Source organism: Anoplopoma fimbria, chromosome 13 (genome assembly GCF_027596085.1).
Source record: "Anoplopoma fimbria isolate UVic2021 breed Golden Eagle Sablefish chromosome 13, Afim_UVic_2022, whole genome shotgun sequence".
NCBI classification, from domain to species: Eukaryota; Metazoa; Chordata; class Actinopteri; order Perciformes; family Anoplopomatidae; genus Anoplopoma; species Anoplopoma fimbria.
Window position 1 is genome coordinate 4,806,524 of NC_072461.1, and position 16,474 is coordinate 4,822,997.

The 16,474-nt window shown below is 38.9% G+C and overlaps 2 protein-coding genes across 2 annotated transcripts in view; one reads left to right on the forward strand and one right to left on the reverse strand.

Annotated features, from left to right (window-relative positions):
- On the forward strand, positions 1–1,232 carry LOC129101639 (hydroxycarboxylic acid receptor 3-like). The gene has a single exon (XM_054611529.1). It carries the CDS (start codon positions 27–29, stop codon positions 999–1,001), a length of 975 nt encoding a protein of 324 aa, XP_054467504.1. The 5' UTR covers positions 1–26; the 3' UTR covers positions 1,002–1,232.
- A 1,406-nt stretch (positions 1,233–2,638) lies between these two features.
- The window catches only part of kntc1 (kinetochore associated 1), a 20,093-nt gene continuing 6,257 nt past the window's right edge, over positions 2,639–16,474 (reverse strand). The window contains 42 exon segments of the mRNA XM_054610852.1: positions 2,639–2,818; positions 3,014–3,116; positions 3,799–3,953; positions 4,541–4,630; positions 4,747–4,876; positions 5,187–5,250; positions 5,458–5,512; positions 5,861–5,917; positions 6,117–6,212; positions 6,322–6,457; positions 6,564–6,688; positions 6,780–6,858; positions 7,274–7,329; positions 7,460–7,572; positions 7,860–8,070; positions 8,197–8,270; positions 8,353–8,569; positions 8,673–8,731; positions 9,040–9,205; positions 9,295–9,384; positions 9,699–9,915; positions 10,053–10,162; positions 10,284–10,400; positions 10,493–10,621; positions 10,733–10,837; positions 10,950–11,113; positions 11,201–11,257; positions 11,362–11,506; positions 11,857–11,957; positions 12,750–12,833; positions 12,836–12,921; positions 13,127–13,428; positions 13,532–13,599; positions 14,210–14,282; positions 14,705–14,824; positions 14,924–15,058; positions 15,146–15,248; positions 15,347–15,450; positions 15,641–15,736; positions 15,828–15,971; positions 16,223–16,342; positions 16,469–16,474. The exon segment at positions 16,469–16,474 is cut by the window's right edge and continues 66 nt beyond it. Coding sequence (XP_054466827.1) covers positions 2,783–2,818; positions 3,014–3,116; positions 3,799–3,953; positions 4,541–4,630; positions 4,747–4,876; positions 5,187–5,250; positions 5,458–5,512; positions 5,861–5,917; positions 6,117–6,212; positions 6,322–6,457; positions 6,564–6,688; positions 6,780–6,858; positions 7,274–7,329; positions 7,460–7,572; positions 7,860–8,070; positions 8,197–8,270; positions 8,353–8,569; positions 8,673–8,731; positions 9,040–9,205; positions 9,295–9,384; positions 9,699–9,915; positions 10,053–10,162; positions 10,284–10,400; positions 10,493–10,621; positions 10,733–10,837; positions 10,950–11,113; positions 11,201–11,257; positions 11,362–11,506; positions 11,857–11,957; positions 12,750–12,833; positions 12,836–12,921; positions 13,127–13,428; positions 13,532–13,599; positions 14,210–14,282; positions 14,705–14,824; positions 14,924–15,058; positions 15,146–15,248; positions 15,347–15,450; positions 15,641–15,736; positions 15,828–15,971; positions 16,223–16,342; positions 16,469–16,474 — 4,698 coding nt within the window. The 3' untranslated portion in view covers positions 2,639–2,782.

The window sequence follows — 16,474 nt, forward strand, 5'->3', positions numbered from 1 at the left end:
GCCAGTGAGGAAGCACGTAAGTTAACATGCATTGCGATTTCAATGGAACTCTGTTGACCAGTGTGCTGCCACCAGTGCTGCTGACAGAGTTTGTTTTTGGAGTCCTTGGAAATGGTTTGGCTCTCTGGGTCTTCTGCTTCCACATGAGGCCATGGAAGAGCAGCACCGTGTTACTCTTCAACCTGGCAATGGCTGATTTTCTGCTCAACATGGCTTTGCCTTTCCGTGCCATCTACTACATCTCGAAGATCAAGTGGAAGTTTGGAGACGCTCTGTGCAACATCTGCCTCTTCATGTTGGCAATGAACCGCAGTGGAAGTACCCTCTTCTTGATGGCTATCGCTCTGGACAGGTACATGCGTGTGGTTCATCCCCATCATCCCATCAACTCTCTGAGTGTCTCCAAAGCCATGTGTGGAGCACTTGTTTTATGGTTGTTCACCATCTCAATGACAGTTCATGTCGTTAATCTGAAACATATCAACACAACCCACTGTGAGAGCTTCAGGGTTGATACTGAAATGCACCATAATCTGAACTGGCACAAGTTTGAGTTTCTTTTTATCTTCTATATACCTCTGCTTGTGGTTCTCTACTGCACATTCAACATTATTCGCCACCTGAGAAAGAGACAGTTGTCCCAGCAGGCAAAGATTAGGAAGGCTCTTTGGTTCATCATTGTTGTGGCAGTGCTCTTCATCGTTTGCTACCTACCAAGCAACATCGCGCAGCTGCTGATTTGGATCCAGACCCACCAATTAGTCAGCAAGCTCCCCCATTCTGAAGTCTGCCCTGCTCTGGAAAACATGACCATCGTGTTTTTCATCACCATTAGCCTGACCTATCTTAACAGCGTGTTGGATCCTGTCGTTTACTACTTCTCCAGCCCTGTCTTCAAGAACTTCTGCAGGAAAGCTCTTCATCTACCCCAGACAGACACGAATGAAAGTACAGAGAAGAAGACTCGGGAAACAGGCTCCCAGTCGCTCAGCCACCTGTGATCACACACCCGGACACCATTAAGATGGATGCAGCTCCGTAGCAAAAATGTTTACTTAAAGTGACATGTTTCTTTCAAAATTGTCAAGCAAGTGCTATAGCCAACAATATGCTATTTCTTACTTCTCATATACAGTAGTTATCCAATATCTATTTACTGCAAAGAATGTAATGCATTAACCAGACATTGTTTCATACTAATACCAGCTTATAAATAAAATATAATCTTTTAATCCTGTGAAAACTGACTCATTATTATGGAAACATACATATCAACTGCGATGATAAAAAGTTTTTATAATGTCTCATAGCTTTCTCATACCAGGCAATCTATGATCATTATGATACGAAGTCATATTAATGATGTTTATAGAGGTCCTTTCAGATTTAAAAAGGAAAACCTCCTCTTCAAATATTTTTGACCAAAAGTAAATTCAACTACCTTACATGTAGGTAATAACCTTAAATAACAGATTAATATAGAAAATATTGAATCATATATGCAAGCAATGCAAAAGAGTAACCTACCACCAACAACATAAATAACTACAGATTTTAAAAACGTGACTCTATAGAAACCATTTTGCTAACACAACATCTAATTTGTTTGATATTCCACTCTACTTGCTGTCATTAAACTTCCATACATTGTATTCATTTAGGATAAACACAAAGGGAAGTTGTCACACAGCTTCCCATGCAGCAATCATCATTATTAAAGGTCAAGTCAAATTAAAAAAGAAATTACCTCACTGGGACTAAAAATTTGGCTGACTTCACTGTATTAAAATGAGGTTTCTTTCCTTCCTCATCCTATGAATCAAACCGCAAGCAGCTTCTCAAAGAACAGTGCATGTGGTTCACTTTCTAACTACCAAATCAACTCCATGAACCCTTTGGTATATGTGTGTACATCATGGTTTATCAAGTATAAGCTGAACATTGACTAAGTATGAGTTTTATCCGCAATGAAAAAATGCAGAGCTGTATATGCATGAATTATTTAGAATAATACTCCCCTGTGGGCAGAAGTCAGAGGTGCCTCAGTGTGGTTACCTACTACCCACTTGAAATATCAAGTGGGTAGTAGGTAACTTTCATAACTAAAAAAGGGAAGTCTTCCATCAAGAATGATAAGGATCTCAAAAAATACCCCTCCCTTGTTTATTTCTAAATTTAGACTCGAGAGTTGAGTTAAAATAATTGTACTGAGGCAGGATGTTTTACAAGGGTGAAAGTAAAACATTTTGCAACAAAAATAGAGTGAACCTAAATTAAAAAAAAAAATCAAGGTTGAAAACAGCCTACAAAACATTTACTTACTATTTCATTTGTGTGTATGCACCAAAACAGAGAAAATCTGCCCAAGCCTTTAAAGTAGGCAACAGTAATGTAGCTATTTTTTTTGTATTCGACATTTCAGTCATTTCATCTCTCAGACATAAATGTATTTCTTTTTAGACTCTTAAAAGATGTGAATTATTTTCAGCTGCAAATTGTTGTCTTAGAAATGTTTCTTCTACCGCATGTTAGCCAGCAGTTATAACGATATACACATAATCAAGCTAGTAGATAATAAAATAAAATAAAATAAAGATTCATAGCCTTTACATTTTTTATATTGATCTTTTTTCCAGAATTCCACTACACATCAATAATGAAAAGCATTTATTCCAAATATTACATGCACAATGGAAATATAGATAGAAGTGCAAATATTGCATCACAGCCCAAGAGAGAAAAAGTAAGAATATATAAATACAGCTGCAGAAATAATGTCTGTTCATCCTGACACTCCATTTTGCATGTTGAGGAACTCCTGAAAAAACAAATTAAAGTAGAATTACAGATCTGTTTTGTTTCTATTACAGATCAATAATTAAACATATAATGGTGAAATACAAAAGCTACACAATCTGAACTGCAATAATATGATGAATACAACTATTTAAATGACAATAACAAAATAATATCTCTCCTCTATCGCAGGCTAAACTGGGTCCACTTCGGTTACCTTCAGGCAGCTTGGTGAAGGGGAGCCGTTTGTCATAGTTTTCCCTCTTTGATGCTCTCTGTGTTTCATGTACTCACAAGCGAGTGAGTCGGCATCTTCCTGACTGAAGAGCAGATGAAAATAATATGACTTGAGGAACTCAAATCCTGCATTTGAAAAAGTCAGACGCATACAGTGGGTTTTTGTTTTGGTCGTTATCTGTCAAAAGTCTTGAGACACCAGACGGTGGTCAGCAAGACTGGAAAAGCAATTTATCAATTCAACACACTGAGACTGTGCCTTCACAGGATAAGTCTGATGTAAAACTGACAATATTCTGTTAAATATATTGTATTTGGGAAAGATGTCATCTACATACTGTGTAGAGGAATTTTTATCAACTCATCTGTAATTCAAGGTAAAGCCCACATGGTCCAAATTCCAGAGCGTGTTAACTAAGCCACATGTCACTAAATGTAATGTAGACTACACAGACTCTGATGGGATGCTGGAGGAAGCTGTGCGTCTCACAGATTGTGCCGCTAAATGTCAGATAAATCAAAAGTTTGAAGGGATGAATACACTGGCAATAAAAATTGCATCAAAATGCAATCATTAAACATGATTTTTATTGCAATGTGTTGCATGTACTGCATACCTGCTGTATTTATGGTTATGAACAACAGTAGATTTTTATTAGTCTAATCCTATTTTGATCATACTTTTAGATATGCTGTTATGCATGTAACATACAGAAAACTGTTCTTTATATCGACGTTTATGTTGCTTCCCTTACAAAAACTTACCAGTTCTGGCTGATCAGGTAGTCCACCAACTCTTTCACCTGGTTCGGTCGGCCACTCGACACAATGAGCTGCTTCAGATGCTTGAAGTGTTTGGTTTTCAGCAGTTTCTGGTGCTGTCCATTTTGACTGATGAATGTTAAAACAGTCTCCCTGATCTGAGGAATCATACAGGCAACAATAACACGTCAATGCGTTGAAACAAAAAGTAATGGACAACGTCTTTAACATCTTCACATCATTACATCTATTCTAAATAGTTTCCTGTTTCAATGCTTTACTGTTGCTAGGGCTGATACACACACATACCCAAACTCTGTAGCGTGGCAATACGTATTTTGTTACAGGATCGGTTTCAAAAACAGTTGTGAACGTTATATGTTTATATTTATATAGCAATTTAAAAATATTTAATATTCAAAGGAATATGTTTGCAGGTGTATATGTCCAGTTTGGACATATACACCTACTTTACACTACAGTTTGTGTTCAAATAGCTGAAAAACCGAGATAGTTTAAGGTGCATTTGAAATACAAACAAGTTGGTTGAAATAGCTGTTAAAATGAAAGTGCTGAAAGAGCTTCACGTTTCAGTTTAAGTGTAAGAATTGAATTAAGCTGAAGTGTCAATTTTAGTATTGTGAAAGCAGTTGAATTGTCAGTTTGATAAGTAAATGATGAAAACAACTGAAATGTTGCTTCTATTGTAAATGGTATAGTGGTATAACCTAAACCGACATCTAACCTGTGAGGGAACTCCAGCTAGTTCCCCAGTGTTCATGAGCTCTTCCACCTGCTCAAGGACAGTGACCGGGTTACACACAGACAGAAAGCCCTGGAAACAGAAAAAACACAGTGTTGAGTTTGACACTGTGATTGTGATAAAAAAAAAAGATACAGATCTTTCAAACGATTCCTGCTAACATGTTGTAATGACATGGAGGTACTCACTTGAATCTGCTGAGCCTTTTTATTGGCACAGGGGACAAGAAGGAGTGTTCCCAGGGCAAGGGCCGGCAGATTGAACTGTGCGAAGCGATTGGCAATTCCAATCAGGTCCAGACTCAACAGGAAAGGGCACCTTGGGAAGAAAGATGTGTGGCAGGACGTTTGAAATAAACATGAAGAGAATATGACATATTATTCCGGTCATCACTGCTTTCTTTGTAAACAAATTTCAACATTCAGTAAATCAAACCTGTGTGCATAAAACAGACTGAAGTGTCACAGAATGATATCGTTTTTCAAAACTTTGACACCCATGCAGAGTTAAATATATCAATGCATGTTTTGCATGACCATATTTTAGCACTAGCAGTCCATGAAAGTTCCACGTAGTCCTGAATGCAGAACACTTGGTTGGTAAATGATTGAATACAAGCACAACGTACTTGAGGAGGAGAACAAAAGTCCTGTAGAGTGTTGCCTGTTGATCAGGACTCAGAGGAACAGAGGCTGTCAAGAAGGAAACACATCAGACAGTAAGGATCATTCAGGATGCATACTGAACACTGAACAGTGCAAATGTGTATATCAAATCTAAGAAATTGGAATGAACAACCTTTTAGCCAATCCTCATCAATTATTCTTACAAAACATTGTATAATAAATGTCGGTCAGCCTCAAGACAATCGAAGTGGATTCACTAATACAACTCAGTACCTGAAACAAAAGGTGCCAGAATCATACTCCTCCAGGTCCTGGAGAAACTGGAAATCTGGCAAGAAAACAAAGTACATAAAATTGCTTTTGCAACCTTTTCTCTATTATGACTTGTCATATTGTAGCAGTGATGGTTGGAGGTGTTTTTATTTTTCATTTGTGGGCTGGTGGTTAAGTCACTCGCCATTTAGCTGCACATTTCCTGTCTATATCTCGACTGTCAAAATGAAATAACAGCAACTGGCCGACCATCTGAGTCCTGGCTCCGGAGCAGGTTGCACTTCTCATATACAGTTTGGTGCCACATTGTACTTTACTATAAACGCGACATGTGTGAAGTAACAGAGGAAATACCAACATTATTTGCATTTCTTTAAATAAAATAAATAAAGTCTGAAGTTACCTCCCACAGAGCAGGCACAGCCACTATTGCCTCTAGCACCTTCTGGAGGTGGCTGATCTGAGAGGGAAAACCAAGTGCAAAACCAAGCTGACTTTATTAAAAGTCCCCTTCAACAATTTTACAAAGACTGGAGAAAAACAAAAAGTGATTGAGATACTGCGTTCAATTATGGTTTTTTGTTTATAGAAATTGATTTCTTGATGGAAACTAATTGTGTAAAAAAAAAAAAAAAAAAATCTGGTGCACATCCTCTCACCAAATTGAAGCCAAGCAGCTTCTGAAGCAGACTGTTCCACAGCTGAGGGTCGTACACCTGATACTCCAAGCACAGGTCTGCCACCAACCGCACCGCCTGGAAGGACAAAGGGTGCTTCAGTTTTCCTGCGTGCAGTTTATGTGCAACATTTCTAACAAATGAAGTAACAAGCTGGAATAGTTTTAACTTTTCAGTTAGAAAGTACCTGCGGCTCATGACTGTGGTTCTTCCACAGCCCTTTAACCAAGCCCTCTTTGGGGCTACTGAGGAACGACTGCACCGTGTAAGGGATGTTTAACGCCTCCAGTTGAGAGACAAAGATGTAGCACTTAAGGTAGTACCTGCATGAGAGTATAAAATACAGAAACATTAACACATCTTACACACCCCTTAAATTAACTTTGCAATTAATTATTCCATCAGTACTATCAAACAGATTTCTCATACTGAATTTTGGTCTTGGGGATCTGCAACTGAGCCTCCAGAGTGGCCGAATCAGCGAGACGGACGAGACAAAGCAGTGCTCGAGTCCGATGGCAGAAGGTTAGACGAGGCCCAGAAGTGCTGAGGGGCTAGAGGAGGAAGTACAACAAAAAAAAAGGATATAAGTCACTTTCTCTGGAAATTTTGTCCAATTTTGACTCACTACAATATATTACTCACCCAGGTTTTGGCAGATAGGATAGGATTTAGAAGACGGACAGCATCCTCCATGGGGAAAGACTGCAGCATGTACACCACCCTTAGAGCATCAAGTAAACACAATAAACAGAGAAGCCAACAGATTTTGATGATACAACTTGTGGCCAAATCATGTTGTCTTTCAAATTAAACAGGGAAAGAAAAAATTGCATGTGTGATAGAAAGGCAACTGTCAGTTTTAAACTGTACGTTCTGTACAGTGTATTAAAAGTACTTTACAAATCGATATTACAAACTTACATCAATATAATTATTTTCAACAGAAATTCATTGATCTCAGGGATCAGGACTCAGTGATTACATTTAAGCACAGATTCAAAGGGTTAGAAGAAAACAGAGTGCTTTCTTTTTTATTGAACTTTCATTTAAAAAAACATAATAAACGTAACATGATACTCTACAAAAGAGTATTCAGAGGTGAAATGCTGCAAAAAAAGAAACAGCTATGTCTCTACCTCATTAAGTCTGGATCCTCCTCGATGTTGCTGACACAGTCAAGATTCCCAATATCCTTAATCAAAGAAAAACACATCTTATCAAGTTTCTACACAAAGGACTTAAATACAATGTAAGCCAATTAACAGGAGACGAACAGAAACAGTGATAAGCGATTATAATTAGGTAAGCTCAGTGAGATATACCTTGGTGATAGCAGGGCCTGTTTTGCAGATCCATTTTTCCAGCATCATGTTACGGATTTTCAGGAGCTCCACGTTGTTGATGGTGGCTATTTCCTTAACCACTGCATGTATGTCTGCTCAGAGGTAAATGCTCAAATTAGGATTCAACACTGCTGATTTCTCCCACTTACAACTTTTTTTGGCCCACATTATGAAGCAAGATAGTGTAGTGTTAATAAGAAAAAAATTATTTAAAGCAGTAAAAAAATTGAATGTAAAAAAAAAAAGAAAAAAAAGCAGAGCAAAGCAAACTAGACGATATAACACATTTTAACCCAGTAGCCATCTTCAGCACATGAAGCTGGTTTTATATGCTTTACTTCAGCTTCTCCAGCAGAACACTGTGTCAACGCATGCTCACCAGGATAAGTTTGACCTCCTGAGTCTCTGTAGCGCTGCTCCACACCACCATGCTCATACAGGGCCACTATGAGCCTGGCTGGCAGCCCAGTCAGCTTCAGATGCTCTGGGCTGTTCAGCTGGCTGGTTATCAAGGTATTCTCAGTAGCCGAGCGCTGGAACTGCAGTTTCAGCTTGGATAGAAACGTCTCCCCTCTGGCCCGTGCCGCCTCCTACTCAAAATTAGAGAGGAGTAGATTGAAACCAACCAGTTTATAAACAAACTAACCAGATAAAGATATGAGATATGTGAAGTTTATACTGTAGAATTTCCGCAGGTGAAAATCACAAATACTGACCTCAAGGTTTGGATCCTTCAGCCAGGCATCTCCAAGAGCCAAACAGAACCTAAGAGACTGGGTCTTCTCATGGCCTGCAGAGAACAACAAACCATTCAGTCCATAGATACAAACACACAAGTGGTGAAGTAGCAGTGTCTTATCTGCAGGTCAGACCTGGTGGCAGCTCTTGGGTGATCTTGTGGGCTGTGGCAGCTGCCCACTCCGGGCTCTGGATGCAGTGGATGTACTTCATCATGGTCTTGGCCACCTTGAAAGTCTCACTATTGTAGCCATGACCCTGACTCTTTTTCCTCTGCTCCAACAGTAAAGGCTTCATCTTCTTCTCAAACACATGGTTTGCTGCTGACATGTATAACTTGTCGAGGCTCACCTGGAATGAGACAGGAAGGTTTTTGAATAACAGTCAAACTTTTTGGATGAATCTATTATTTTCATGATTATACAGGCCACTTCTTTAGACTAGTGTGCTTTACCTTCATCAGTTTGCTAATCAAAAGAAGTGTAGGGAAGGTCTCCTCGCTGAGCTCAGGGGCTAAACACAGAAACACATTTTAGTTTCCTCAGTCTTAACATATCTCACAAACTGGTATGTATAATACAAATACAGATTTGCCAACTGAAGCTACACAAAGATTTCAAACACAGTAACAAGTGTTTAAAGTTTTCATCTATCATCCACTAGTGGTAAAATATTTGAAATGTAAGGACCTCAAATGAGTTAAGAATAATTCCTTCCTTTAAGATTACACTGCATTAGATCTAATGCAATCAGAGTATTTTGAGTTTGTCAGCTATAATATTGAGGCATGAAAATACGACAACTGACAGTTCGTTACTCACAGATAATCTTCCAGAAATGTTTGGTCTGCATAAGCAGGTGGAAGGGCAGTCTGCTGTTGGACAGCAGGTTTGGCAGCTGTCCGTTTTCCAGAAGATAGGTGCTCTCCACGTCTGAGGTAGGAGAGTGGCGCTTGTAGGACTTCAGGTGTTGAAGGAGGCCCATTGCCTGTGGAATTAAATACACTGGCTGCTAGTCTGCACAATAGATTTAGCAGAAAATGATCTGTTTAATTTAAAAGTGTGTGTTCTTTTTACCTGACTAACAGAAAAGGTCGTCACATTCTCATCTGCTGCCTCTATGATCTTCAAGACTACTTCGATCCTCTCATAGTTGTAAGGGCTGAGCTGTACAAGAAGTGCATTTTACAAGTAAGGTGAATAGCTAGTAATTTAGTTTGGGATAGAAACAACTAAATCATTAACTACGACAGTAAAGCAAAATTAAAGTAATTGGTTTTTAGAAACTGTAAGAAAATAATAGGTCTATTGTCATTTAAAAGCGGCACTATAAAAAGCATATATATTTTATTACTATTAAATAAGCACTCGTGTTGTTCGTTTTTCTTGAATCAATGAAAAACCATTAACACAGAGCCCTCATGTTAATAAGAAAAATATTTGAAGTTCTCCATCTTCTAGTTTGTCCCCCATGCACTTACCTTGAATATGGCAGCACAGAGACTGTCGGTGAGCTCGCTGGTGTTGTGTAACATCGGGATAATCTGCAGGACCCGCTCCAGTGCGTCTGCATGACACAGAGGCTGCATCTCTTTCTGGCCTGTGCCAGGGTCCCCTGCAGCATCCTCGTCCTCTTGGAGCAGCAGTAAGGTGGTAATGTACTGGTTGATCACACTGTCACGGTCTAGACCAAAGGTGCTGCAGACGGGAGCAGAGGGTGAGCACAGGGAGGAAAAGAATCCTAAACTGCCAGACTGATCGGGACAGTTCTGGACCATTAATGAAATGCATTGAAACAGATTGAAGAATTTGACATTGTAGAGTGAACAGCGGACCTGCAGTACTGGAGGATAATCTCTGGGCTGATTCTCCGGTTTTTCACCAGGTCAGGGATCAGACTACTCTTCATCTCAGGCCGCTGCCGGAACACTGGCTGGATGGATATCTGTGGCCGAGCAGGAGCAGCATGGTTAACATCAAGTCACATTAAATATCAAGTCAAGAGTGACAGCAACTTTTGAAGTATAATGTGAATAGAAATACATATATAATTTTTATCCACAAACCTCCAGTTTGCCAAGCTTGATGCCCCATTCAGCATCAGTGATGACAGAGTGAAACTTCTCTTGTTCCTCTGCCTCACCATACAAGCAGCAGAGATCAGCCCCAATCCTGGCCACAGCCTGAAGCAATCAAAGGCAATTTTCATTATCAAAAACAGAAATAAAAAAGGTTTGTCGATAAAATACAGAAGAACAGTGAAAATATTGCCTACCAAGATTTTGTCATAGTTTTGCCAGGTGTTGTCAATAACCTTCCAGAGTACTTTGAAGACTTCTGCTTTGGAGAGGAGTGTACAGAGACCAATAGCCAAATCACAATCAACCACCCTCCAGTTGAACACCTGCAGCCGATATAAATAGAGATGATTTTCATCATGACAGTGATTTTAAAACATACTAAAACACATATATCGGCCATTACCATCTCATCACATCAGTCTCAGCAGTCTCACCTTGTTCAAGAGAGCCACAGCAACGGCATTCAGAGACGAAGTAGTTGTCTTTCGAAGATTATTTAAGCATAAATTGTACTTCTTAAGCTCTTGGGTATCATAAAGCTGAAAGAAGAGTTATCACATATGACATTTTCACTATACACATTACAATATAGTTTGGCAAGAAGCTATAGCTATAATAATGGTACAATTGTTCCAGAAACACAAGCCATACCTGTACACTAAGCTTTATGTCCATGACATTAGAGGTGACATGCTGCAGGCAGCTGCCGTATGAGTTGACCAGCACCCTGAGGGCCAGCTCCAGCTGACTGCACTCCTGTAACATCTGCAAAATGTTGGCCAGGGGACCCAGGAGGGGTCGCAGGTAGTTTGAACCTGTATCCGGGCAAGGCAAGACACAAGGTTAACTTTCAAAATTACAAATTCAAAGCGAAGCAATGAAATATAAACTTAAGTACAGACCGTCTTCAAATGAGCAGTGTGCCAGACAGGAACAGTCCAGTGGGTGAAGTTTGGTATCTGCAAGATTGGTAATAAGCTGATGAGACCAGTTAGCAGTAGACTATCTAAGCTGATGAAATCGTAAATAGACATTGAATAGATGAATAATTTGAACATCTTACCCAGAGAAACAGGCAGCAAGCAGTTGGTAATTTCATATTGGACTGGAAGCGCAGACACTGGGTCCAGAACAATGCAGTCTTCACTAAAAACATCCTGAAAACTCCACTGAGAATGTGGATCTTTTTCTGTCTCCAAGGTTGAATCCTGTGACATTATACAATTAAAATACAAACGTTTATTATATGCATTTGGCTAATTTTAAAACTTTGTAAAGAGGGGACATTAATACATTTTAACTACTACCAACAAAACATTTAGAATTTTACTGTAATTGAAAATCATCCCGCTTTAAAATTACGTAAAATAATAAACTATTATTATCTGAATCCTCTATCTAAAAATTTTGACCAGGTAGATTCCCAGTTTCTAATTTGCAAAATAAGATGTCTGATTTAAATGTTTGCAGAAAATATATCATATAACATATCAAGCATAAATCAGAGCAAAACAAAGTAAACACAGTATCATTCTATAGAGAAAGAAAATATACTGACCTTGGCTATAAAGCCATAGTTGTCTGATAGCTGACACTGATGATAGACATCCATAGCTATCCGTGTGCACTTGCAAAGCTCCAGACAGTCCAGGAGCAGATCTGCAACAGTTATCATATAATTACTTTTTTTTTTTTTTTAATATATATTTTACTTGAAGCAAAGAGAGCAGCCAAGCCCCCTCAGAGAACATTTGTCACACAGAGAAAAAAATTGTTGTCACAATGAACTATTTAGGCAGGATGCTCTTTCAGATTTGCAAACAAAGGTGTTTTGGAAATTATAATTTTTTTCTTGTTCTACAGCTTTTCTGTTTGTGTATCATTAGTGTGATTAGTAATGTTTTTTGGGTTTTTAATGAGTTTAAAGGAATACTTCACCAACAAAATGATCATTTGTATATCAATAACTCACATCGTGGTTCCTTGAATTTTTTAAAGAAAAATTTAGTTTTTCTCGTTTGCCTACACGTGAGCAAATAATCAAAAACTATATCAAAACATCCGTATTCAAACTTGGTATAAGTCTCATTTATCCAGTCGTATGCTCACCACTTCCCAAACAAATGCATTTTCGCTAAATCCTTACTGCTTAAAACAATTTGGATTTGCATGCATAAGTAGCGCACCAACTTGTGAGAAGTGAGATTGTCAATGCAAAAGTGTTTTAAATACTAACGTGTTAGCAAAAATGCATGTGTTTGGGAAGAAGTGAGCATACGACTGGACAGTGAGACTTGGATTACTTACAACAAATAAGCTTACAACAAATAACCAAACTGTTTCAAATCCACAAACTTCGAATCCAGCACTGATTCACAGAACAGCCATTGATTGACCAACATTAAATGTTATTGAACATCATTGATTGTGCAACATCACTGCGTTCTTTACCTGAGTGGCATGCAGTGATAGCCTGGCAGGCAAGATCATGGATGACTGCTGGCAAGTCCATGTCTTCAGGAAGCACCATGGGACGTCTGCCTCCAGCATCTGGCATAAAGTCTTGGCAGCAGTGAACAAAACCTTCCCTGTGTTGGTGTTATAGTGGTGTTCATACAGCTCACTGAAGATATGTAGGAAGAGGACAAAGAAAATCATAGGATATTCTCCTTGTGCCTCACTGGACAGGGATGTTTTTTTTTAGTCTGAATTAAAAAAACTTTTAAACAATTTCTCTATATTTTCACTAAGAACACAAAGGTGAAATAAACAACAGCAAGCCCGGCCCCTGGATTCATACACAAAACACAACATCCACACACGCAAACCTGAGGATCTTGAGGGCCTTGTCCACCTTGCCCACTCCCAGAGCTCGTAGTGCTAAGTCAGACCAGAGCTCCTGTTCGGTGCGCTGCAGCTGCCTTCCTAAACGACGTAAGCCAGCTTCTGTGGAGATGGTCTTGGTCTTGCCATCCGGGTCATTAGCCACAACTGGAGTTGTCGTAGCCTTCCCCTTAGATGAACGGCGGCCATGTGTATTTTCATAGGCTGTGATGTGATGCTCCTGGATCTGCTTTCTAATGTTTGGATCCTCATAGTTGGAGGGGGTGAAAAAAACATCAAAGTCCTCCTGAAAAACAAACATAGAGGTTGCAGGTGAAAAAAAATGATGACAGAACAGATTTTTACAGATTTAGATAATTACACTTAAAAATGTCTTAAATGAAACTGACCTGTAGGTGGGCAATGGCTTTGAACATGATGAGGTTGTTTTCACACTCCATGCTTTTAAGAGCATCATCTACGGAAGACATGAAACCTTTGAGACATCAGGATTTTCAGGCAGAAGTTCATGACCTTTACCTTTATTTGTCTGTAAACTGTGTTTAGACAATCACTGGGTCTCAAGCAGTGAGAGATTCCCACTTAATTTTGTTTTCATTCACAAATGTTTAATATTTTGTTAGTACCCGTTGATGTCTTGGATTTACCAATGTTTCTTATTTTTGCTCTTCTCTCACAATCCACAAATTGTTTTTCCAAAGCAAGGAAACTTAAGTTTTGAATTTGACAAACAAAAACATTTTCTTTTTTAAAAATGCATCAATATCATATCATCAAATTTAGATTAATATATGTTTTAGAGCCTTTATAATGATAGGATATTAAATGTGTGGCCTAAGAAATACGATTGGTCAACTGATCGCAATTAAGGGATAAATAAATGAATAGGCAATATCAAGCCTTGAACTGTTTCGTGAACTGAGAGGAATGTATGTCAAGCCTTGAACTGTTTCGTGAACTGAGAGGAATGTATTGAGTTACTCAGAAGAATGGGTGTTTGCTGACAGAGACTGTGGACACATACTCACTATGCCACCCTGCTGTTCATGTTTCAGTATTGTACTTACTTTTTTGGATTATATGCAGGTATTTCAGAGCCTCCACCAACACCTGAGCTATGACCATCTGGTGTTTCTTGTGCTATGGAAGACAGAGAAGACAGAGACAGAGTTGAGATATATAAAATGTGAGAATGAATATATGCTTACAATTATGCTGTTCTATGATGTTCAGGCTGTGATTGATTTAGATTTTACGTATGGTCTACTATGAGGCATATTTGCATAGGCATAATCTTAACTATGATCACAGACGCTGAGGGAAAGGCTCCTAGGCAGGGAAAATCCTGGTATATCATATAATCTGTCAATTGCAGGTTTAATGTTGAAATGACATGTAATGCTCAGCAAAAACAAGCTCTAAATCTTTAAACCATCTTAAAATGCAACAACATATGAATTCAATGATCTGGAAATTGCATTCAGAAATTTAGCCGTGATTAAAAGCACGTAAAATGCAAATTAAATTTTATTTCAGACACGGGACATCTTCCCTCTCCTCACCTCATCGGATATGTGGGCCTTGTCCTCCAGCTGCAGCCTAGCCCAGGATGTGAGACGCTCGATCACACACTCTGCCTCTGCAGAGGACAGCCTCTTCAGGACCGTCACGCTTTCCTCCGTCTGAAAGCAGCATAAAATACTTCCTATCAGTATGTCATGGAAACATAAAAAGAAACATTTAATCTTGGTGATTTCATATTTCCATGTGGATGAGCATACCTTGCCTAGGCCAATCAGCTGGATGAGATGCAAGTAATTTATCTGCGAGGTTGGAAGTTTGTAAGCTTCAGCTAATGTCAGGGAGTCTTCTAAGGACATTGGCAAGTCTTGCTTCAGGATGTATCTAATCAGTGCCTGGGAATATATACAGTGTATGACAGAAAGTTCATAAGAAGGCACAACAGAAGTAAAATGTCAAATAATTAATCAGCTCAAAATTACCATAATTTCATTGCTGTTAGAGAGGTTGAAGTTGCGGATCCCATAGCCCCTGAGAAGTTTCCTGATTTCCATCAGACGGTAACTCTCCTTTAAAAGCTCTTGTCTGGGGAATACATCAGTAAATAGATAATTTATAGAAACGGATAATATTAACATATTTTCCAGTATGAAAACATCTGGGTGAGGAAAATGTAAACATACTTTGGTCCATCCATCTCCAGGTACTGTTGAACCAGTTTTTCTACCACATTACTCCAGGGCACTACAGCTTTCTGCATGATCTCCAGCACAGCATCCACCATCAGCTGGTAGGAAATACAATAATGTGAGATGTCGCGAATCCTGGTACAAACTTTATTGATTTTTACTATCTTAGTGATTCTTGTTACTCTGCTGCTGTTATGGCTGTTTTTCACTCAAGTATTTGACCTCACAAACCCTTAAACATACCGTGAACTACATGTTTGTAACTGTAATAGTGTCACAGAAACTTACGTCAGTATCAGTCATGCAGGCCAGCACAGCCAATGCTTTGGCTTCCCATTCTGTGAAAAGTGTTGTAGTCTGAGAACTACAGCGCTCCAGCAGATCCTAGTGAAGATGAGAGGAGAAATATTTATCATCAGGCATTTGAAAAATGAAACGTCTGTTCCAAGTGGGCTCGACAGTGATGGAGTTTTACCTTTATGTACTGTAGAAGTAGCTCATCTAAAATAATCTCATGCTCTTCAGTATACGGCAGGATACTGCTCTCCACTGTGGCGGCAATCAGCTCCGGAGCCGGCACTTTGTCCAGCATGAAGAATGCAACACTACGAACACTTCCCTTTCAAATTCACAAAGAAGAAAAATCATAAAAATAGGAACAACGCAAAACTCCCTTAACATGTCTTATAAACACATCGACACAATGTACTTAAAAGTAAGATCTTTTTTTCATTTTCATAATGAAATCAATTAAAGCTATTTTTATTTTGGTTCCTGCAGATTAATAGAATATACGTTTCCTTCTGGAGATATCAGTAGCTTGTTTGAACTCAAATATAGTTAGAATATGTCATGAAATAAGACCGAAACCTTCTCAAAGACTGAAAGTGAAAGTCTGCAATTGTATTTTTGCTGGAGGTTCAGGAGCTGACGGAGGTTTGACACCAGGGACTTGAGGTTCTCCATCTCCTCTGCACCATAATTATCGTCCTTAAGAAAAGATAAGAAATAGATCATCGACCACATAATTAAGCCACAATTACCTCCCGTTGGTAGATCATGATTGTGAAGGGACACAAATATTATAGCAGAAAGAGAAGGATGTGTCTAACTTACAGATTT

What these genes read in the sequence shown, in the direction of transcription:
- LOC129101639 (XM_054611529.1), top strand. Translation starts at nt 27, where the DNA reads ATGCATTGCGATTTCAATGGAACTCTGTTGACCAGTGTGCTGCCACCA.